At 28.5% G+C, this 23,160-nt stretch overlaps 2 protein-coding genes across 2 annotated transcripts in view; one reads left to right on the top strand and one right to left on the bottom strand.

Moving 5' to 3' along the window:
- The first annotated feature begins 2,977 nt into the window (after positions 1-2,977).
- The window catches only part of LOC109596862 (uncharacterized), a 148,486-nt gene continuing 128,303 nt past the window's right edge, over positions 2,978-23,160 (top strand). Inside the window, exon 1 of the mRNA XM_049966062.1 lies at positions 2,978-3,023. The gene's annotated coding sequence lies outside the window, so the exon portion shown is untranslated. The remainder of the gene's footprint in view (positions 3,024-23,160) is intronic.
- LOC126265264 (uncharacterized) lies at positions 19,593-20,641 on the bottom strand. Its single transcript, XM_049966066.1, has 3 exons — positions 20,229-20,641; positions 20,012-20,181; positions 19,593-19,962 (listed from the first exon to the last, which is right to left on the bottom strand). The coding sequence occupies exons 1-3, from the start codon at positions 20,418-20,420 to the stop codon at positions 19,878-19,880; spliced, it is 447 nt and encodes a 148-aa protein (XP_049822023.1). The 5' UTR covers positions 20,421-20,641; the 3' UTR covers positions 19,593-19,877.

Here is a 23,160-nt window from a genome sequence, read left to right as displayed (position 1 = left end):
TTTAGAAAGATATTTCACTTTAATATCTCAATTTTAACTGAAAACTTAATGTGATACAATTTGTTTAAAAGATAAGAATTCTGCAAATATTTAACTCAGAAACATTAAAAACATTCTTCGAATGCCTGTTGAAAAGGTTTATGAAAACCTTAATCAGTAAAATTTTAAATAATTTATATGTAATTAATATTCAAAATGTCAACATTGACATACATAATTTTGTCTGTAAAATTAAGTACTTTAATTATTCACACAATTAAATATTCACCACAGAAATATTTAAATGTACTTAATATACTTATTAAAAGATTTGATTAAAAATTTTATAAATAATATTAATTAATTAATGCAAAAAAAATTATTATCTCAATGTTGAAAAGTATATTATTCTTTTGTTAAAACTCTTTCATCCAAATTTAATTAGTAAACAGAATAAATGTTTTCTAAAAATATATATAAATATATATAAAAAAACGTTGAAATATACAATTTTCTGTATAAAATCTCTCTTTTCTAATTAGACCAAATATACAACACAAAAAATTTCAAAACTTGATGAAAATTTTTATTAAAAATTGAATTATAAATATTTAATCCACAAATATTAAAGAAATTAAATGTAATCATTATTCACAATGTCAAGATTGAAATATACAATTTTCTCTTTAAAATCTCTTTTGTGTAATAAGAGAAAATATTCAACATAAAAACATTTAAACATGAATATTTTCAAAACTTGATGAAAAATTTTATTAAAAATTTAATTAATAAATTTTTAAACCGAAATAGATTAAAAAAATTATATATATATATATATATATATATATATATATATATATATATATATATATATATATATATATATATATATATATATATATATATATATAATTATTAGTCACAATGTCAACATTGAAATATACAATTTTCTCTTTAAAATGTCTCTTTTTTAATCAAACCAAATATTTAACATAAAAAATCAAAACTTGATGTAAACTATTATCAAAAATTTAATAAATTAATATTTAGTCCAAAAATATTAAAGAAATTAAACATACTTATTATTCACAATATCATAATATTCACATAATTTTCTCTTTAAAATCTCTCTTGTCTAATTAGACCACATATTCCACATATAAAAAATTTCAAAATTATTAAAAATTTAATTAAAAAATATTTAATCCAAAAATATTAAATAAATTAAATAAACTTATTATTTACAACGTCAACACTGAAATATATAATTTACTCTTAAAATCTCTCTTCTTTAATTAGACTAAAAATTTATCATAGAAACATTTAAAGATAAAAAATTTGATGAAAATTTTTATAAAAAGAAATTAAATATTATTCACAATGTCAATATATACAATTCATAAATGTCAACGATAAATATACAATTTTCTGTCTAAAATCTCTCTTGTCCAATTAGACCAAATATTTAACATAGAAACATTTAAAGATAAAACACTTCTAAATTTGATGAAAACTTTTATTAAAAATTGAATTAAAAAATATTTAATCCAAAAATATTAAAAAAATTAAATAAAATTATTATTCACAATGTTAATAATGAAATACACACTTTTCTCTTTAAAATCTCTATTGTCTAATTAGCCCAAATATTCAATACACATACAATCATTTAAACATAAAAAATTTCAATACTGGATGAAAACTTTTATTTAAAATTTAATTAATGAATATTTAATCCCATAATATTAAAGAAATTAAGGATAATTATTATTCACAATGTCAACATTAGAATATATAATTTTCTTTTTAAAATCTCTCTTCTCTAATTAGACCAAATATTTAACATAGAAACGTTTAAACATATAAATTATAATATTAAATATCCTATTTTTTCTGTAAAAATTATTTCTTTTAATTGTATCAAATATTTAGCACAGAAACTTTTAAACATACCTTAAATACTTTTATTAAAAATTTAATTAGTAAACATTTAAACCCAAAATATTAACTAACGAAATTAAATATAATTAATATTTAAAAAGTCAACATTGAAATATATATTTTTTTGATTAAAAATTCTTTAATCTAATTGTATCAAATATTCGACACATAAACATTTAAACATTCCTTAAATACTTTTATTAAAAATTTAATTAGCAAACATTTACACCCAAAAAATTGACGAAATTACACATAATTATTATTCACAATGTCAACGCTGAAATATATAATTTTCCGTGTAAAAACAAAATATAATTAACTGTTTTAATTGTATCAATCAAGGTTGATGTTTAATTACTTGATTACATTTAAGATAACAGTTTTTTATTGGCCATTTAAGAAAATCTATTTTAAGAATTTTTTGTTACCTTCAGTAATTTAATTTCGTGTTAAAAAATGGAGTATTTTAAGTATTCGCATTCATGTTCTTAATTCGATTTTCATAATATAAATTATAAATAAATACGTGCAAACGTGTGTGCTAATTTTTTGCCAAGGTTGAAATATGAATTTATTACGTGAATAATGTTTGGGGTTATAATTATTTATTTTTTGTTATTTACGTGAGTCGCCTTCGAGGATTTTTGTGTCATATACTTCTCGGAACTTTTGAGGGAGGAGTAAAATCCCGGTGACCTTTTAAACAATCGTAAATTTTGTGGATTTCCTAATAAAATTGTGGAAACTGCCCAAAGCAAATAACTTAAACTAGTTCAAAACACTAAAAACACCAACAAACCTAATTATAACAATCAAACAAAATTAAAACCAAATAGGTGTTCAAAAAATGGCCATCCAGTTTCCTAACAAGCGTTTAAGTATTTTGAAACAGCCATAGAATAGTTAAACGCAAAATATGCTCCTAAAATAAAACATATAATTATAAATTTAGAAGTATAACGAAACAATAAACGTCCGTGACTAAACCAAAACGATTTATTTGATTTTTAGTCAGTAATAGCTCATTACCTATCATTAACCATAGTAATTTGTTTCAGATTTTGCCATGGGCTGACTCATACCGATTAAGACAACAGAAAAAGGTAAGAGTTTATTACACATACTATTCTGCCCGCTTCTATGTTGTACCCATTAACAATTATCCTTGTTGCGAGTCGAGATCGGAGAAAGTCGAAGGTTTTCACCTAACTTTTTTTAAGAAAAATCACAATTTCTGATTGATGATCATACACCGAATTTTTCGAACTCGAGCAAAACAAAGAGTTTTCTTTGCTGTATCTTTTTTTTATTTTTCAATTAGAGATACTTTTAAGACATCTAAATATTTATTTTGAAGACTCCAATTATATTTTTTATTAAAGTCTTTTACTGTACCTTTTAAAATAGAAAAATGGTAACATATTAATCATTGAAAAAGATAAGAGTCTATAACTATAATTTCACTCAATGAATGTTGATAAATTTAGTAACAAAACAAAGAGTTTTCTTTGCTGTATCTTCTTCGTTTTATTTGTCAATTATAGGTACTTTTAAGATATCTAAATATTAATTTTTAAGACACTTCTTATATTTTTTTATAAAATCTTTTTACTATATATTTTAAAATAGAGAAATGGTAACATGTTAATCATTCAAAAAGATAAGAGTCTATAACTCTAGTTTGACTCAATGAATGTTGATAAGTTTAATAGCAAAACAAAGAGTTTGCTGTATCTTTTCCTTTCTTATTTGTTAATTAAAGATACTTTTAAGATATCTAAATATTTATTTTGAAGACTCCAGTCATATTTTTTATTAAAGTCTTTTTACTATACCTTTTAAAATAGAAAAATGGTAACATGTTAATCACTGAAAAAGATAAGAATCTATAACTCTAGTTTGTCTTAATGAATGTTGATAAGTTTAGTAGCAAAACAAAGAGTTTTCTGTGCCGTATCTTTTTCTTTTTTATTTGTCAATTAAAGATACTTTTAAGATATTTAAATATTTATTTTGAAGACTCCAATCATATTTTTTACTAAAGTATTTTTACTATACCTTTTAAAATAGAGAAATAGTAAAATGTTAATAATTCAAAAAGATAAGAGTCTATAACTTTAGTTTGACTCAATGAATGTTGATAAGTTTAGTATCAAAACAAAGAGTTTTCTTTGTTGTATCTTTTTCTTTTTTATTTGTCAGTTAAAGATACTTTTAAGATATCTAAATATTTATTGTGGAGAAATTGTAACATGTTAATGATTGAAAAAGATAAGAGTCTATAACTCTAGTTTGACTCAATGAATGTTGATAAGTTTAGTAGTAAAACAAAGAGTTTTCTTTGTTGTATCTTTTTCTTTTTTATTTGTCAGTTAAAGATACTTTTAAGATATCTAAATATTTATTGTGAAGACACTTGTCATATTTTTTATTAAAGTCTTCTTACTATATTTTTAATGTTGAGAAATGGTAACATGTTAATGATTGAAAAAGATAAGAGTCTATAACTCTAGTTTGACTCAATAAATGTTGATAAGTTTAGTAGCAAAACAAAGTGTTTTCTTTGTTGTATCTTTTCCTTTTTTATTTGTTAATTAAAGATACTTTTAAGATATCTAAATATTTATTTTGAAGACTTCAGTCATATTTTTACTAAAGTCTTTTTACTATACCTTTTAAATTACAAAAATGGTAACATGTTAATCACTGAAAAAGATAAGAGTCTATAACTCAAGTTTGACTCAATGAATGTTGATAAGTTTAGTAGCAAAACAAAGAGTTTTCTTCGTTGTATCTTTTTCCTTTTTATTTGTCAATTAAAGATACTTTTAAGATATCTAAATATTTATTGTGAAGACACTTGTCATATTTTTTACTAAAGTCCTTTTACCATATATTTTAAAATAGAGAAATGATAACATATTAATCATTCAGAAAGATAAGAGCCGTTAACTTGAGTTTGACTGAATGAATGTTGATAAACATAGTAGCAAAAGAAAGAGTTTTCTTTGCTCTTTCTTTTTATTTCTAATTTTTCAATTTGATAACTAGAGTCTTTTGTCTTTTAAAATTTTCAAATAAAGATACTTTTAAGACATTTAATATTCTATTTAAAGAACATTTGCAACATTTTTCTTAATAAAATTTTGAACTGTATCCATCAATATGTAGAAGTGGTAATTTATCATACAATGAAAAATAGTGCCGAAAGAGTTTTTTTTTTTTGCTCTATATTTTTCTTTCTAATTTTTCATCCAATAAAAAAATTTAAATGCCTTCTTTTTCGTTGACAAATATCGTTTTAAGCTTTTCTGGTCACTTTTATTAATAACATTTTCTCCAATACCAACAAACTTCTGTGATATGGGCGACGACCTCCACCGTCCGGCGCAACATCGATTCAACTCAATAAAAAAAAAAAAAAATTAAAATACCTTTATGACATTTTCGTGCCGACAAAATTCGTGCACTTGAATGAAACGTTCAATTTGAATCAATTACTCCGCGGCCATTGTCTCTCGTGTAATTTTTTTACGCCTCCCCTCGCGGAACGAGCCGACCGTCGCCCCGCAGCCAATCTCATTTTCCTCGATCTGTTGCAACCGGCCGCGCAATTATCTTTTCATTTTGCATTATCATTAAAATCCGTCGACGAATCCGCTCGGTGTGTACTTGGCCATGCTCCAATAAGCTTATTACATATTAGGTTTCGTATCGGGCAATTTGGTCGTTGCCTTCTCCCCGATTTTTTCTCTTCTCCGTGCGCAAAACGGCGCACCTGTCAGGTGAAACGCCAGGCGTGATGGAATTGTTGAAAAAGATATTTGATAGTTGATTTTTCGATCGACAAATGCCACAAAACTGTGAGTGTGTGTGTGTGTCTTAATACCTCTGTACGGGGAAAAAACGTTGCTTGTGGTAAAAATTTTTTTTGAAAAAATGCCTTAAGACACAAGTGACCCAATTGTATTATATTCGACCGTTTTAATTTAACTTTTTTGTTTCCCAAAACCGACAGCATATGAGTTGGCTGCTGGCAGTTTAGAAAATTTGACGATAACCGGACAAAAACACAAAACAAATCTCTTCAATCGTCTCCGACTAAACTAGGTTGCCACATTTTAATTTAACGTAAAGATTATTACAAATTTCTTGCAGTGAAACAATTTTATTTAAGCAATAAACTACCGTAATGCCATGAAGATTTTCTCTAGTGTTGCGATCTCGTTCTGCGGACGTGTAATGGTTCGAATCGCATTTAGACACCCACTCGGGTCTCGGATACGCATCTTAGATGGTCTTGCCATTTTTACAAAGACCTTTATAAGGCACAAACTGGACATGCATTATTCGCGATAAGACCATCGAGATAGGCACTAAATACCACGCTGCACCTGTTCTTTAACTCGATCAAAATGGATGTGGAGAAACACACTGTATTTATTGTGCTTAGATAAGATTATAAATAATGCATTTTATTACGGTAACAAAAAACCCGTCCATAAAACCGTCTAATTTAGAATAAAGCCATCGGTTCTTAAGTTTTATGTTGTTAAATTAGATTAAAACAATTAATCACACAATCAACGACCCGATTCTCTAGCAGCCCAATAATTTACGTGCCACCCAATCTAACTGTAGTGTATTTACATTGTTCGACGATCAGATAAAATTAATAATGAAATCACACAGTGGAACCGGACGACCATTAGCGTTCGAACTGAAAAAATGAACAACTAACACCCATCTCGTCCAGATTCCGAATCGTGAAGCAGAAGTGTCTGACGACGCCCAGGGACCACATTCGAGTTCCGTGGGCGTCACACCTTGTATTTACATCTTCGAATCGTTGTTACACAAATTCACAAATATGACTATCAATCAGAAATTGTGACTTTGCTTTCCATTGAGTCATACTCGAGTTATCGTTATTCTATTTCAATGTTGAATTTGTTATCATTTATTTATTTTAAAAGATACAGTAAAATATCTTTATTAAAAAAGTTTAAAAAATAAATATTTAGATATCTTAAAAGTATACTCAATTGATAAGTAAAAAAGAAGAATATTCAGCAAAGAAAACTCTTTGTTTTGTTACTAAATTTATCAAAATTCATTGTCTCAAATTTAAGTTAACGGCTCTTATCTTTCTGAATGATTAATATGTTATCAATTCTCTATTTTAAAAGATATGGTAAAAAAATTTTAGTAATAGTTTAGTTTTCAAAATAAATATTTATGTATCTTTAAAGTACCTTCAATTAATAAATAAAAAAAAGATACAGCAAAAAAACTCTTTCTTTTGATACTAAATTTATTAACATTTATTATATCAAACTCAAGTTAATGGGTCTTATCTTTCTAAATAATTAACATGTTACCATTTTTCTATTTTTAAAAGACTAGTAAAAAATATGATAAATGCCTTCAAAATATATATTTAGATATCTTAAAAGTATCTTTAATTGACAGATAAAAAAGAAGAAGATAGAGCAAAGAAAACTCTTTGTTTTGTTTTTAAATTTATGAATATTCATTGTGTCAAACTCAGTTGTCGACCCTTATAATTTTAATGTTTAACATGTTACCATATCTTTATATTGAAAGAAAAAGACTTCAATAAAAAATGTGGCAAATCTTTTTAAAATATATTTTTAAATGTCTTAAAAGTATCTTTAATTGAAAAAGATAGAGAAAACTCTTTCTTTTTTTATTAAATTTACCGACTTTCATTGAGTCAAACTCGAGTTATCGACTCTTGTATTTTTAATGTTTAACATACTGATAATAAAAGACTTCAATAAAAAATGTGACGAATGTCCTTAAAATATATTTTTAATTATTTTATAATTTAAAAATTATGAATAAAAAGATAAAACTCTTATTTGCTACTAAAAGTCGACAAAACTTTCATTTAATGTTTAACATGTTACCATATCTTTATATTGAGAGCAAAAGACTTCAGTAAAAAATGTGACAAATGTTCTTAAAATATATTTTTAAATATCTTAAAAGTATCTTTAATTGAATAATTAGGTAGAAAACATAGAGCAAAGAAAACTCTTTCTTTTTATACTAAATTTGTCGACTTCCATTGAGTCAAACTCGAGATATCGAGTCTCGTATATTTAATTGAAAAATTAGGTAGAAAAATAGAGAAAAGTGTTTCTTTTAGTACTAAATTTAATCGACTCTTATATTGTTCAATTTTTATATCTGACCATTTTTTTATTTGACAATAAAAGGTAAAAGGTACAATAAAAAGACTGATCTAGTAAAGGAAAGTCTTTGTTTTACCACTAAATTTATAGACATTCACTGAGTAAATCAGTTATCGACTCATATTTTATAGTGTTTCATATATTTTTTATTTTAAAAGATATTGATTAAAAATTTGTGTCCTCAAATTAAATATTATTATAAATTGACTTGTGTTACTTTCCACGTTTTTAGGGTCCTTTTTATTAATAATTGTTTTTATACGTCGATTCGATTACTATAATAATTTTTGAGACACGGTCGATTACTCGTGGTGTTAAATTTACAATCTCGAGTTGTTAACAGTGAAGATTCAAAGGTATCTCGTCTATCTTTCGCAATATGTAACAAGCAATTACAAGAGAAAAATGAAAAGCTAACCGCTGCCTGAGTGGCATCGATTAAGCTAATAATACGGTGTACATTAGCATATGAAGAGATATAATTTATTGAGTTCCTAGATGTTTAATTTCCAATTATCTTGAGTTAATTTGGATTCCACGTAATCATTTTCTGATCGTTTAGCTTAAGAATGTTTAAAAAAAAAACAACAACAAATTTTATCGAAAAGTCTTCAGAAACAGTAAGTCGTTTTCCAAACAGGATGCAATAAATTGATTTCCATTATATATAACATTAATTGGCCGTTTCAGCAAACAACAATAATCGATCGTTACCGATAGTGTCGAAAGAAATGAGATATTTAATTGAATTTCCTGCACATGAAAAAAATGCGTCCATAATAGGTCGTGCAACTTTCTAACGAAGAAATTTCCTTTGTTTAAATATTAATTTATTTAAATTTTTCCGACTTAAACTACGGAATTATGATTTAATAAAGTTGTTCGAAAATCAAAGGCAATTTGGCCAGCAGAAATTGATACGTTCCAGTTTTGGTAATTTATGTAATTGAGTTTTGCCTGGATGCCGAATAAATTATGTTAAACGCACGCTGTCTTTTGTATTGATTGGTCAATTACCCCCGGGATTTTTATCGAATTTATCATAATGCTGCATTAGATAGCCAATATTGATTTAATGACCGGCATAAATCAGCGGATGCGGTGTCATATATTACGGTGGATGTGGAGTATCGTGATTTTTTTTAAGTCGAATCGATTCGATTGTCACGTTCGATTAGATTACGTTAACGGGGTATTTTTTCGTGAAATTACCCGTCGTGCGTTGTTTATGACGATTATTACGGATGGATGTTGTTAGAGATTGAATTCACAGCAGGTCCTGAGCCCACAGACAATTACACTTTTAAAGCCGTTTGATGTAATGAATAGTGTGCCAGTTTAAAGCGATTTTTAACAATATTCAGACGCGGTCAGTGGAAATTGGAGCCACCGTTATTTGATTTATTCAAATTATCGTCCATTTATCTAATTGGATTATTAATATCGCTGCCATTAATAACGAAATTGTTCCGGTGATTTCTTTATTACTTGTTTAACTGATTTTTTATGCAAATGGGAGGTAAGTAGGCAGAATTGAATTGGAAAAATGGATGCAACAAATAAAAGGCCCAAAGCGTGCACTCGGGGGGAAACTAATTACAGTACTAAGGTACCGTGCAACGCAACAACGCCGTCCCTCCAGTTGATTAAAGGAAAAACGCGGAAGAGTAATTACGATCATTTCTCAACGGTTGACAATTCGATTTAACGGCAACAAGTAATTATCCGACGTCCAAAACAAAGCAAAACGTTTTCGCTCCCATTGTCCCAGATTCTGCGTTGCCGCGAACAAAAATGCACCCCGTGAGCTGAAGAAGCCGTTCCTGGTCGGATGATAAATTGTGGGGCGTGACCATTGTCTATCGACGATTGTAGGCCGTTCGTTCTACCAGATCTGCCTCCAAAACATGTCACATCTCTCGCCTTTTTCGTGTCACTTTTACTTGAGCATTTTCCTTCCTGATTGTTCGTCGGGTTCGTTACACTCGCCACACGATTTAAAACTGTGCATGTTTTCTAATTTATTTGAATATCAGATTCCAGGCGATTAAAATATTCGCTTTATGTTCTTGAATCGATAAAATTAAACACACAGTGAAATTATCGTTCGCTTACATGGCTGGCATTAAGGATGGTACGGGCAAATTGATGTCTACTGAAAGTATGTAAATTATTTCGCTTGCTTTATTAGGAATTAATAACCTGGCGGAACCAATATGACGGCCGGCATCAAGGATAAATCACTGGAATTCTTCCTCCTCATTAATTTATGTCAGTAAGACGACGGTACGTAAAAAACCTCGTGCTAACTAGTGCATTCGGTACTCGGAGCGTTGTTTAATGACGTCCGAAATAACTTAATTCGATTAAAAAATGCTTTTAATAACAATCGTAAAACGTAAAGCTTAATGCCTCTGCCGAACGGTACATTTTATATTGGCATTTAATGTCTATCAATCATGTAAATCTAGTAGAACCATTACGGAGTACCAGACATTTATCACTTGTCCGGTCGAGTTCCGCATGGTCAGTTGGTCAGTGCTGGTTTGTTGTGCACCGAGGGGGATAATGGGAGGCTGTGGACGCGGGTTCGTGACTCCGCATGCCTTTCCAACTAACCTACTGTTCGGTTGCCTCCGAGGAACGCACCGGTTTTTCTGTGACGGTAATTGCTGAAATTATCGGATAAACTGAACGATTTTGATTATGGAAATGCCGATGCGAGATAATTTCTGATATCTAAAGCGTTTGTTTACTCACAATGTTCACTACACTTCGTGACAAGTTAACTTTGGGTGGCCTCGGGCGGTCGTAGCAGTACCGCAACAGTTCCTTCGCTTCCAGTCTTCATTAGGTAAACATTATTAAAATAATGCCACCTGGCTAATGTCAACCTAAACCTAAAAAGACTATTAATGTTAAAGAAACAGTTCAGGAAGAAATAGAAAGAAAAAAGGAAACAAATGATAGTAATCTTGCCAACTGAAGTCTAGGAAGACGAAAGATAAAAAAGCAGGAAATTAAAAGAGGAAAAATGCCATTAATAGTAATGTAGTGATAATCTAAAATAAGTACCAGAAGTAAAGATTATCACTGTGTCAAGATAGATAGAGGAGAAGAAAATATCCCATATAAACAAAATTAAACTAATATGACCTAATTGACCTCAACCTAAACAGGATAATTATAAATGATCAGAAATCGAAAAAAAGAAAAATGGAAAAAATAAATCAAAAACAAATATCTATAATAGTAATAATCTAGTGCCAAATTAAGTCTGGTCAGTGGAAAGAGGAAAGATGATAAAATAGATAATAAAAAAAAAGAAATATGCAATTAATACTAATGAAAAGATAAGCTAAAAGAAGTAGAAGAAACAAAGTTTGTCAACGTGTCAGAATAGAGGAAATGAAAATGTCCGAGATAAACAAAATTAAACTTACATAACTTAACTGACGTCATCCTAAGCCTAAAAAGGAATTAATGATAAATGATAAGATATCGATAAAAAGAAAAAATGAAACAAAATAAATATTTATAATAGTAATAATCTAGTGCCAAATTAAGTCTGGTCAGTGAAAAGAGGAAAGATGATAAAACAGCCAATAAAAGGAAGAAAAGTGCAATTATTAGTAATGTAGACATAAGCTAAAAGAAGTAGAAGAAACAAAAGTTGTCACCGTGTCAGGATAGAAGAAAAGAAAATATCCTAGGTAAACAAAATTAAACTTATGTGACTTAATTGACGTCAACCTAAGCCTAAAAAAGAATGAATGATAAATAATCAAATGTCAAGAAAAAGAAAAAAGGGAAAAATTAAACGAAATTAAAATAATTATCACTTGACTAATGTGAACCTGAGTCTAAAAACAATTAACACGAAAGAAAAGATAAATGTTGAATGATCAGATATCAATAGGAAAAAGAAGGAAAAGAGAAAACAAGAGACATATCAGAACAGTATTATTAATCCAGTTGCCAACTTAAGTCTGGTCATTGGGTTGGAAAGATTACAATCCAGCCAATTAAAAGATGAAACACGCAATTAATAATAATGAAGAGATAAACTAAAAGAAGTAGAAGAAACAAAGGTCATCACAGCCTGAGAATAGAGGAAAAAAAATATGTTAGATAAATAAAATTAAAATAATACCATATGTCTGATGTCAACTTAAGCATAAGAAAGTAATTAGTGTTAATGAAAATATAAATGATGAATGATCATATATCAGAAATAAACTAAATATTTACAACTATATTCATCCAGTTGCCAACTTAAGTCTGGTCATAGGGAAGAAGAGAGATGACAAAACAGCTAATTAAAAGAGGAAACATGCAATTAACTAATTGTAATAAAAAGATAAACTAAAAAAAATGGAAGAAACATAATGATAATCTTCATTGTCAGAGAGAGAAAAATAAGATCTAGCCTAACAAAATTCAAATAATACCACCTGACTGATGGCAACCTAAATCAACAAAGCAATAAATTTGAAGAAAAGATAAATAATTAATTGTCAATGAGAAAAACAATGAAAAGCGAAAACAAAATAAACATTTATAATAGTAATTAGTTATTGAGGAGCCTAAAAAGGAATTAATGATAAAGGGTCAGATATCAAGAAAAAAAAGGAAAAAATGAAACAAAATAAATATTTATAATATTAATAATCTATTGACAAATTTAGTCTGACTAGTAAGAAGAACAAAATGATAAAACAGCCAATAAAAATAAGAAAAATACAATTAATAGTAATATAGAGATAAGCTAAAAGAAGTAGAAGAAACAAAGGTTGTCTCTGTGACAGGATAGAAGAAAAGAAAATATCCTTGATAAACAAAATTAAATTAATATGACCTAACTGACGTCAACCTAAGCCTAAAAAGGAATAAACGATAAATGATCAGATATCAAGATAACGAAAAAAGGAAAAAATGAAACAAAATAAATATTTATAATAGTAATAATCTAGTGACAAATTAAGTCTGGTTAGTAAAAAGGGGAAAGATTTTAAAACAGCCAATAAAAATAAGAAAAGTACAATTAATAGTAATGTAGAAATAAGCTAAAAGAAGTAGATATAACAAAGCTTACCACTGTGTCAGGATAGAAGAAAAGAAAATATCCTTGTAAAAGAAAATAAAACTAATATGACCTAACTGACGTCAACTTAAGCCTAAAAAGGAATTAATGATAAATGGTGAGATATCGAGAAAAAGAAAAAAGCAAAAAATGAAATAAAATAAATATCTATAATAGAAATAATTTAGTTGCCAACTTAAACATTCATTGGGAAGAGAAAAAATGTCAAAGCAATTAATTAAAAAAGGAAAAATGCAATTAATACTAATAGTAAAGATAAGCTAAAAAGAATAGAAGAGATAGAGGTTATCACTGTCTAAGGATACAGAAAAATAAAACTGATGTCAATCTAAGCTTAAAAATCTTGAAACCTAAAAAAATAAAACAAAATAAATATTTATAATTAATCAGTTAAAAGAGGAAACATGTAATTAATTGTAATTTACAGATAAACTAAAAGAAAAAGCTAATAATTATCTGAGGAAAGAGGAAAAGCTATCCAAGATAAACAAAGTCAAAAAAAAACCATATGACTAATGTTAATCTAAGGCCAAAAAGCAATTGGTATTATTATTGTTGTTTCCTTCATCATTCATTTTTTCTTTAACATTAATTGCTTTTTTTGGTTTCTGATCTTTTTTTGTCTCACTAAAAGTGATTTGCCTCTCCTACTCCGTCTTTTTTAGTTAATTGGACATTTTGTCGTCCACTTTTTAAACTTTCCTACAAATTGTACTCATATACTGTTACTACTTGAGATTAGAATATGTCTTCTTCTTTACCTCCTTCAGTTTCGTCTTTTTCTTGGTAACCAATCTTTCTTCTCCTTCTTACCCACTTCTTGGTATTTTCTCTTAATTTCTTCGACCATTAAATAGCATACTAAGTACTGTTAAATTAAACAATTAACAACGACCTCACGATTCGACGATAATTTCTAAGTGTGTGACCGACGGACGTACTTATTAAGCATAAAAAATGGTTTCGCGTCCAAAAACAATGATTATTTCTAATTGTGAGCGCGTCTGATTAAAGAACCAGCGTCCGCCTGTCTCACAAAATAAAATAAACGATGCGGATAATGTGGCGGTAATGAGAATAAAAAATTAACTTATTATTTTTAATGTGCGCCATTTCGGTGCTGCGGCTAAATTGGACCGAAATTGTGTGACTGGTTTAGTGGTTTATAAGTGCATCAATTTCGGTTGCAGCCGGATTGTTCGGTCGAAATTTTTCGGTTTTAGCCGTTGCGTCAGGACGGATCGTTTCTGTTTAATACGTGTGTGGTGTTAATTATGTTTATGGTTAAATTTATGGCATAATAAAACGATTCCACCAACAAAGTCGCAAATTATCGCTTCAATTTAAACAAGTTTTTAACGCTGACACCATTATGTAATATTTCCTCTGGATCTGCTCTGAAAATTACGGTACGGATTTTTAACGAATACCTGTTTTTCGAGATCGCTCGCACCACATATTATAATTAAACTGGCATACTGTGTTATTATGACAGGCCGTGTTATGATAGTGTTGAATATGTGTTTATGTACTAATAAATAGCTCTGTCGAAATATCTTCAATCACGCGAGCGTCTTGTTTAATAATAAGTGTTTTAAATTAATGCCCAAATCGTTGTTTATGGGGCTGCAAAAGCTGCGAAAACTGCACCCACGAAACAATTCATTCCTGATGCCTCCAAGTGAATTCCGATGTGACAGCGTTCAATACGGCACAGCCGAGACCGGTCATAATCATGTTTCATTCTCAATTAGATTTACTTATGCGCGATTTGATTTATGCATGTTTATCAATGTGGTTAATAGGAAACAAACCATACAAGGTACATCACAATCACGTTCGTTTCGCCGATTTTAATTGGGCGTGTTTTCACCATCTAATGAAGACTGGAAGCGAAAGAACTGTTGTGGATATTACTTAGACAGTGCTAACCTTTGTCTCTTCTACTTCTTTTAGTTTATCTCTTCATTAATATTAATTGCATTTCTCCTCTTTTAATTAGTTGTTTTGCCTTTTTTCTCTCCACAATGACCAATTACTATTATAAATGTTTATTTTGTTTCCGCTTTTCTTTGTTTTTCTTATTGATAACTAATTATTTATCTTTTCTTTAAATTTATTGTTTTGTTGATTTAGGTTGTCATCCGTCAGGTGGTATTATTTGAATTTTGTTAGGCTACGTTTTCTTTTTCTTTCTTCTCTGACAATGATAATCTTTGTTACTTCCACTTCTTTTAGTTTATCTTTTTATTACTATTACTCTTTTAATTAGCTGTTTTGTCATCTTTCCTCTTTCCTATGACTTAAGTTGGAACTGGATGAATACAGTTGTAAATATTTAGTTTGTTTCCTCCTTTCCTTCATTTTGTTTCTGATATCTGATCATTCATCATTTACATTTTCATTAACACTAATTACTTTCTTATGCTTATGTTGACATCAGACATGGTATTATTTTAATTTTATTTATCTAGAATATTTTCTTTTCCTCTATTCTCAGACTGTGATGACCTTTGTTTCTTCTACGTCTTTTAGTTTATCTCTTCATTACTATTAATTGCGTGTTTCCTCTTTTAATTGGCTGGTTTGTAATCTTTCCTCTTTCCAATAACCAGACTTAAGTTGGCAACTGGATTATTACAGTTCTAGATATGTCTCTTATTGTCTCTTTTCCTTCTTTTTCTTACTGATATCTGATCATTCACACATTTATCTTTTCTTTCGTGTTAACTGTTTTTTTAGACTAAGGTTCACATTAGTCAAGTGATATTATTTTAATTTCGTTTCATTTTTTCCTTTTCTTCTTTTTCTTGATATTTGATCATTTATCATCAATTCCTTTTTACGTTTAGGTTAACGTCAGTTAGGTCATAGTTAAATTTTGTTCATCTAGAATATCTTCTTTTCCTCTATTCTGATACAGTGATAATCTTGTCCCTTTTATTTCTTTTAGTTTATCTTTTCATTACTATTAATTTTATGTTTCCTCTTTCAAATGGCTTCCAGTGATAAGATTTAAATTGACAAGTGAATTATTACAGTTCTTCATATTCATTTTGTTTCCTCTATTCAGTATTTTTCTTATTTTTGATCGTTCATCAATTTCTTTTGTTTAATATTAATTTCTTCTAGACTTAGGTTGACATCAGCCCAGTGGTATTATTATAATTTTTTTTATCTCGAATATTTTTCTTTTCTCTGTCCTTAAACTGTGATGACCTTTGCTTCTTATACTTCTTTTAGTCTATCTCTTCATTACTATTACCTACATATTGCCTCTTTTAATTGATAGTTTTGTCATTTTTCCTCTTCCCAATAATCAGTTGACAACTGGATTAATACTGTTCTAGATATTTATCTTGTTTCCTCTTTTTCTCCTTTTCCCTAGTGATACCTGATCATTCATCGTTTACCTTTTTTTATCATTAATTACTTTTTTAGGCTTAGATTGACATCAGTCTGGTGGTATTATTTAAATTCTAGGTTATTTTCATTTTCTTTTCTCTGACAGTGATAATCTTTGTTTCTTCCATTTCTTTTAATTTATCTTTTCATTGCTATTATATTAATTGCATGTTTTCTCTTTTAATTAGCTGTTTTGTCATCTTTCCTCTTTCCTATGATCAGACGTAAGTTGGAAACTTGATGAATACTGTTGTAAATATTTAGTTTGTTTCCCCCTTTCCTTCATTTTGTTTCTGATATCTGATCATTCATCATTTATATTTTCACTAATTACTTTCCTATGCTTAGGTTGACATCACACATATGGTATTATTTTAATTTTATTTATCTAGAATATTTTCTTTTTCCTTTATTCTCAGACTGTGATGACCTTTGTTTCTTTTATTTCTTTTAGTTTATCTTTTCATTACTATTAATTGCGTTTTTCCTCTTTTAATAGGCTGGTTTGTAACCTTTCCTCTTCAGAATGACCAGACTTAAGTTGGCAAATGCATTAATAATACTTATTTTCTCTTTTCCTTCTTATTCCTTCTGATATCTGATCATTCAACATTTAACTTTTCTTTTAGACTCAGGTTCACATTAGTCAAGTGATATTATTTTAATTTCGTTTAATTTTTTCTTTTTCTTGATATTTGATCATTTCATCAATTCCTTTTTAGGTTTAGGTTAACGTCAGTTGGGTCATAGTTTAATTTTGTTTATCTAGAATATCTTTTCCTCTATTCTGATACAGTGGTAACCTTTGTTTCTTCTACTTCTTTTAGTTTATCTCTTTATTACTATTAATTTTATGTTTCCTCTTTTAATGACTGGTTTGTAGTTTTTTCTCTTCCCAACGACCAGATTTAAATTGACAAGTGAATTATTACTATTCTACATATTCATTTTGTTTCCTGTTTAACTAGGATATTTTCTTTTTCTCTATTTTCAGATAATGATAACTCTTGTATCTTCTACTTCTCTCTCGATTCTGTTACAGTGATAAGCTTTATTTCTTCTACTTCTTTTAGTCTATCTCTACATTACTATTAATTGCGTGTTTCCCCTTTTAATTGGCTGCTTTGTAGTCTTTGCTCTTCCCAATGACCAGATTTAAATTGACAAGTGAATTATTACTGTTCTATATATTCATTTTGTTTCCTCTATTCAGTATTTTTCTTACTTTTGATCGTTCATCAATTTCTTTTCTTTAGTATTAATTGCTTCTTAGACTTAGGTTGACATCAGTAAAGTGGTATTATTATAATTTTTTTATCTATAATAGAATCTTTTTCTTTTCTCTGATGATGACCTTTGCTTCTTATACTTCTTTTAGTCTATATCTTCATTATTATTACCTGCATGTTTCCTCTTTTAATTGGCTGTTCTATAATCTATAAGACCAGATTTAAATTGACAACTGAATTATTACTATTCCCTTAATTATCTCATATTTAGCATTAATTGTTTCTTAGACTTAGGTTGACACCAGTTAGGTGGTATTATTTTAATTTTGTTTAACTGTGATATTTTCTTTCTGTCTATTCTCAGACATTGATAACTGTTGTCTCTTCTACTTCTTTTAGTTTACCTCTACATTACAATTAATTGCATTTTTTGCATTATCATTTTTCCTCTTCCCAATGACGAGACTTTAGTTGGCAACTAGATTATTACTAGAATAAACGTTTAATTTGTTTCCTCTTTTCTTTCTTTATTTTTCTTGATATATGATAATTTATCATTTATATTTGTTTTAACATTAATTGCTTTTCCAAGTGGTTGTTTCCATGAAGATTAATACAGACCTCCTGCATCGCTAATAGATTGAGATGATCGTAAAACTGGAATTGTGGCAACAATAAGAAAATAAAACGTTTTTGGCTTTAAGCTTTCATTAGCACACATTTTAGTTGATTTTCTAATTATGCCTGCACCATAAACTTATTTTAACCTGTCAAGGATTATTTAAATTAACTTAAGAAACATTATTATATTTTAAAATCATCTTAAATTACAACATTTTAAATATGTTGACAGTTAATTAACCAACAAATGGAAACAGTATCACCAACGAACGAACGTGGCCAATTATGCAAATAAAATTAGTTCCAATCAAGAATGTTGTTAATAAACTAAACTTGCATGTAAAATGGTACATTGAATTGCCACTAAAACATAAAATGTAGGAATTTGAATCGTTCGAACTATTCGTACAGTTTAACAAATATTATTGGCCATATATGCAGATTCTGTAACTTATTTAACCCAGATTCCGGCTAATCGATGACAAATCAACTCTTGTGGCAGCCGCAATTAATAATAAATATTAATATTTATAAATTTACGTCGTATATTAATATTCAAAATTTTCTCCTGCAACCGTTACAAAAAATGCATTAACCCCAACCAACTAAAAATTATACAGACGTGTGTTATAACTAATAGTTTTATGAATATTCATGTGCAACAAATTTATTTTAATTAAATGGCGTGCAAAATTGCCCGTACATTGAACTTGGTTGTTAGATAAATTGAAGTTTTATTTAAATTTAATTTGTGAAAAAACCTCTAGTGGTTATTAAATTAATTAATTATCTTAAGTACGGCGATTTCAAAAATAATAAAATCACTTTTGGCATCTCATAATTCAATTTGGACACGATGTAATCTATCAGGATTAAATCTTGATGGGTTTCGACATCGCACATCCGATTTGACATTAATAAAATGTATTAATTACAATTTAGATCAGTAATTAATTTAAGGCCCTAAGCCATTTGTTGTTGTTGTTGTGTGCTTATAAAAAAATAGAAAGCCTATAAATCAAATTGCTTTGGAAACATTACAAGTTGTACAGCCTCAAATGTAAAAAGGCACCAAAACAAAAACACACCGCAGTTTAGCGTTGTGTTTCGAGTGTTTAATATTAATTTTACAATAATAATAACACTTTCTAAAGGCAAATTACGTACGTTTTTGCGCACGATTCAGTTTTATTCATGTACGTGCATTAGACATAAGAATTATCAATTATTACATGCCGCCGTGTCTGTATTATATATCAATTATACAAATCCAAATTGCATTTAAATTAGCGGTTGTACACGTAACGCTCGTTTGCCATTGCTGACGTTTGCTCCACATCTTTGATTATTCGTTGTTGCCTTCCTCTTCTGCTTTATTTAATCATTTCTGCGGCGTCTTAAGACTCTCGCCACAGCTCTGACGTATCTGATTATTCTGAAGGATAAAAATTCGGCTTGGGCCCTGAAAATGAGGTTCCTCGAATAATTGTTTTACTCGTAAGTTAACTTACTTGAAAGTCGCCATAGTAATTACTCTTGTGGCGAATAGAATAATAATTAGAGTTCCAAAACTGTATATAAAACTGATACCTTCGCTCTCGAAATAATTTATCAGCATCTTCTCGAGGGGCATCCACACGTATAGAAGTTCGTACTCGATAAACACGTACGCTAAAAGAAACTGACCACCAAAGTTTAATACTAAGTTATACGATGTCCAGCACTTACCTCCAAAAAACACTTCATAGGATTGGTCAAACGGAAATAGTCCAGGAGAATCTTTGCTTGCCAGGAAATGAGGAAGGTGCTGAAGAGGAAAAGGTAGCACGATAAAATTGGTCCGTTTTCGTTTGCCGTTAAAAGGTCTCGGTAGTAAACCTCAAAACATGTTAATATTAATGCCACAATTTGAGGAATCATTTTTTACTTAAGTTAGAAACTAGCATATGATTGAAGAATAATGTGACACATCGAATTAAATGACAGTGATACGTATTGTTTTAGTTTTTTTGTGTCCAAACTTAAGTTGGCAACTAGATAATTCTTCTACTTCTTCGTCCCTCGCACTATGGGGGAAATATGGAACTAGATAATTGATTAAAATGAAAAAACAGTAAATAAAAAGAGGGAAGATGCAATTAATAGTAATGTAGACATAAAATAACAGTAGAAGAAATAAACATTGTCATTGTGTCAGGATAGAGGAAAAGAAAATATCCTAGATAAACAAAATTAAACTATATGACCTGAATTGATGTCAATCTAAGCCTAAAAGTTATTTGTGATAAAAGATCATATTGAAGAAAAAGAAAAAAGGAACAAATGACTCAAAATAAATATCTATAATAATAATATTAATAATCTAGTGCTAAATTAAGTCTGGTCATTGAAAAGAGGAAAGATGATGAAACAGCCAATAAAAGGAGAAAAAGTTCATAGAATTAGAAGAATCCAAGGTTATCACTGTGTCAGGATACAGTGACTAAAATTAAACTAATATGACCTAACTGACGTCAACCTACGCTAAAAAAGGAATAATGGATGAATAAAAAGATTAAATGATCAGATATCAAGAAAAAGGAAAAAGGAAAAAATGAAACAAAATATGGTAAATACTATAAGAATAATAATCTAGTTCTAAATTAAGTTTGTTCATAGGAAAGAGGAAAGAAGATAAAAACAGCCAATAAAAAGAGGATAAGTGCAATTAATAGTAATGTAGACATAAGCTAAAGAAATAGAAGAAACAAAGGATATCACTGTGTCAAGAAGAAAAGCAAATATCCTACGTAAACAAAATTAAACTAATATGGCCTAACTAACGTCAACCTAAACCTAAAAAGGAATTAACGATAAATGATCAGCTATCGAGAAAAAGACAAAAAAGGAAAAATGAAACAATATAAATATCTATAATAATTATTATCTAGTGCAAAATTAAGTTTGGTCCTTGGAAAGAGAAAAGATGATAAAAACAGCCAATAAAAGGAGAACAAATGCAATTAATAGTAATGTAGACATAAGAAGAAAAGAAGTAGAAGAAACAAAGGTTACCACTTAGAAGACTAAAATAGTTTAAAAAATTATTATTTTTATCAAAAATAATTATTTTAGTTAAAAATAGTGTAATTAAATTAACAAATTTTAAACATTTTTTGATTTCTTTTCATACTTTAGAATCAATTAAAATTTATTAAAACAATTTACTTTTTGAGTTAATGTTTTATTTAGTAATACATTAAAAATTTCAAATTTTTTTGTAATTTTCTAAATTTTAAAAATCAGTTAGAAGTTTATTTTTGATTTTTTAATTTTTTTTATTTTTAAATAAATTTTAAACATTTTTTTTTCTATTTCTATCTATTCTTTAAAATCAATTAGAAGCTGTAAAATTTATTAAAACAAATTATTATTATTTTTTTAGTTAATTAATGATAAATAATCAGCTATTGAGAAAAAGAAAAAAGGAAAAAGTGAAACAATATAAGTATCTACAATAATTATTATCTAGTTCAAAATTAAGTTTGGTCCTTGGAAAGAGAAAATATGATAAAAACAGCCAATAAAAGGAGGGCAAATGCAATTAATAGTAATGTAGAGGTATAAGAAGAAAAGAAGTAGAAGAAACAAAGGTTACCACTGGGGAAGGATGATGTTAAGAAACAAAATGACAAAGCTGCCAATTAAATGATGAAAAATGTAATTAATAACAATGTAGAGATAATCTAAATGAAGTGAAAGAGACCGAGGACAGAGAAAAAGGAAACATCCCAGATGAAAGACGTTTTATTTTCTTATTGTTGCCACAATTCCAGTTTTACGATCTTCATCCATTTGCGTTACAGGAGGTCTGAATTAATCCTCATGGAAACAACCGCTCGATTGCCAACACAAGTGATTAATTATCTATAAAGCTACCATTTCCTCCCGATGTAAATTCTGATTTGTAGCACGTGTGCATTTTCTGAAACCGTACGAATTCTTCATTAATTAATTAAACCATTGTTCCACCGTTAATTAATCAAAAACAAAACTGGACGAGTGTCACCGCTTCGTTCCAGATACACAGATGGACCTTTACGATTTGCATTGGCGTGTTTCCTCGCCCGTTTTGCTCTTTAGATCAAGTTTAAGTGAATTATAATTAGAAGGTGTGTTTAAACACTTCTCCGGTAATTAATTAACCGTGGAACGTGTGGGCAAATCGAGGATTTTTATTTGGATCAACCTATATTTTATTGATGTGTTTGTGTCGATAAATCGGTGACGTTTTTTTTTTCACTTCGATCCTTTTAGCTTGTTGAACGACATTTTTCTACGCTGAATAATTGTTAATGTTTATTCATGTGATGATGGATGAGACTACGACAGGAAAAACCAGGTTATTTATTTATTTTTTGTTTGTAGACCAAATTAAATTATTATATTAATGCGTGCTAATGGAATGGTTTATTTTGAACGTAACGGTGAAAGAATCAACGAAAGTTGTGAATTTTATTATATATTATATATACAGATGTAAATTGAAAGATGACCAGTGCCAACAATGGAATATCTATATCGGATGATTAATTAATGCCAAATGGAACATCGTGTAACGTTATAAATCCTTTCGAAACCAGATCGGTTAATTATAAATTTAATAGAGCTTATTATATTA

This window comes from Aethina tumida, chromosome 4 (genome assembly GCF_024364675.1).
Source record: "Aethina tumida isolate Nest 87 chromosome 4, icAetTumi1.1, whole genome shotgun sequence".
In the NCBI taxonomy this organism is placed as follows: domain Eukaryota; kingdom Metazoa; phylum Arthropoda; class Insecta; order Coleoptera; family Nitidulidae; genus Aethina; species Aethina tumida.
This window is presented reverse-complemented; position numbering and strand designations above follow the sequence as displayed.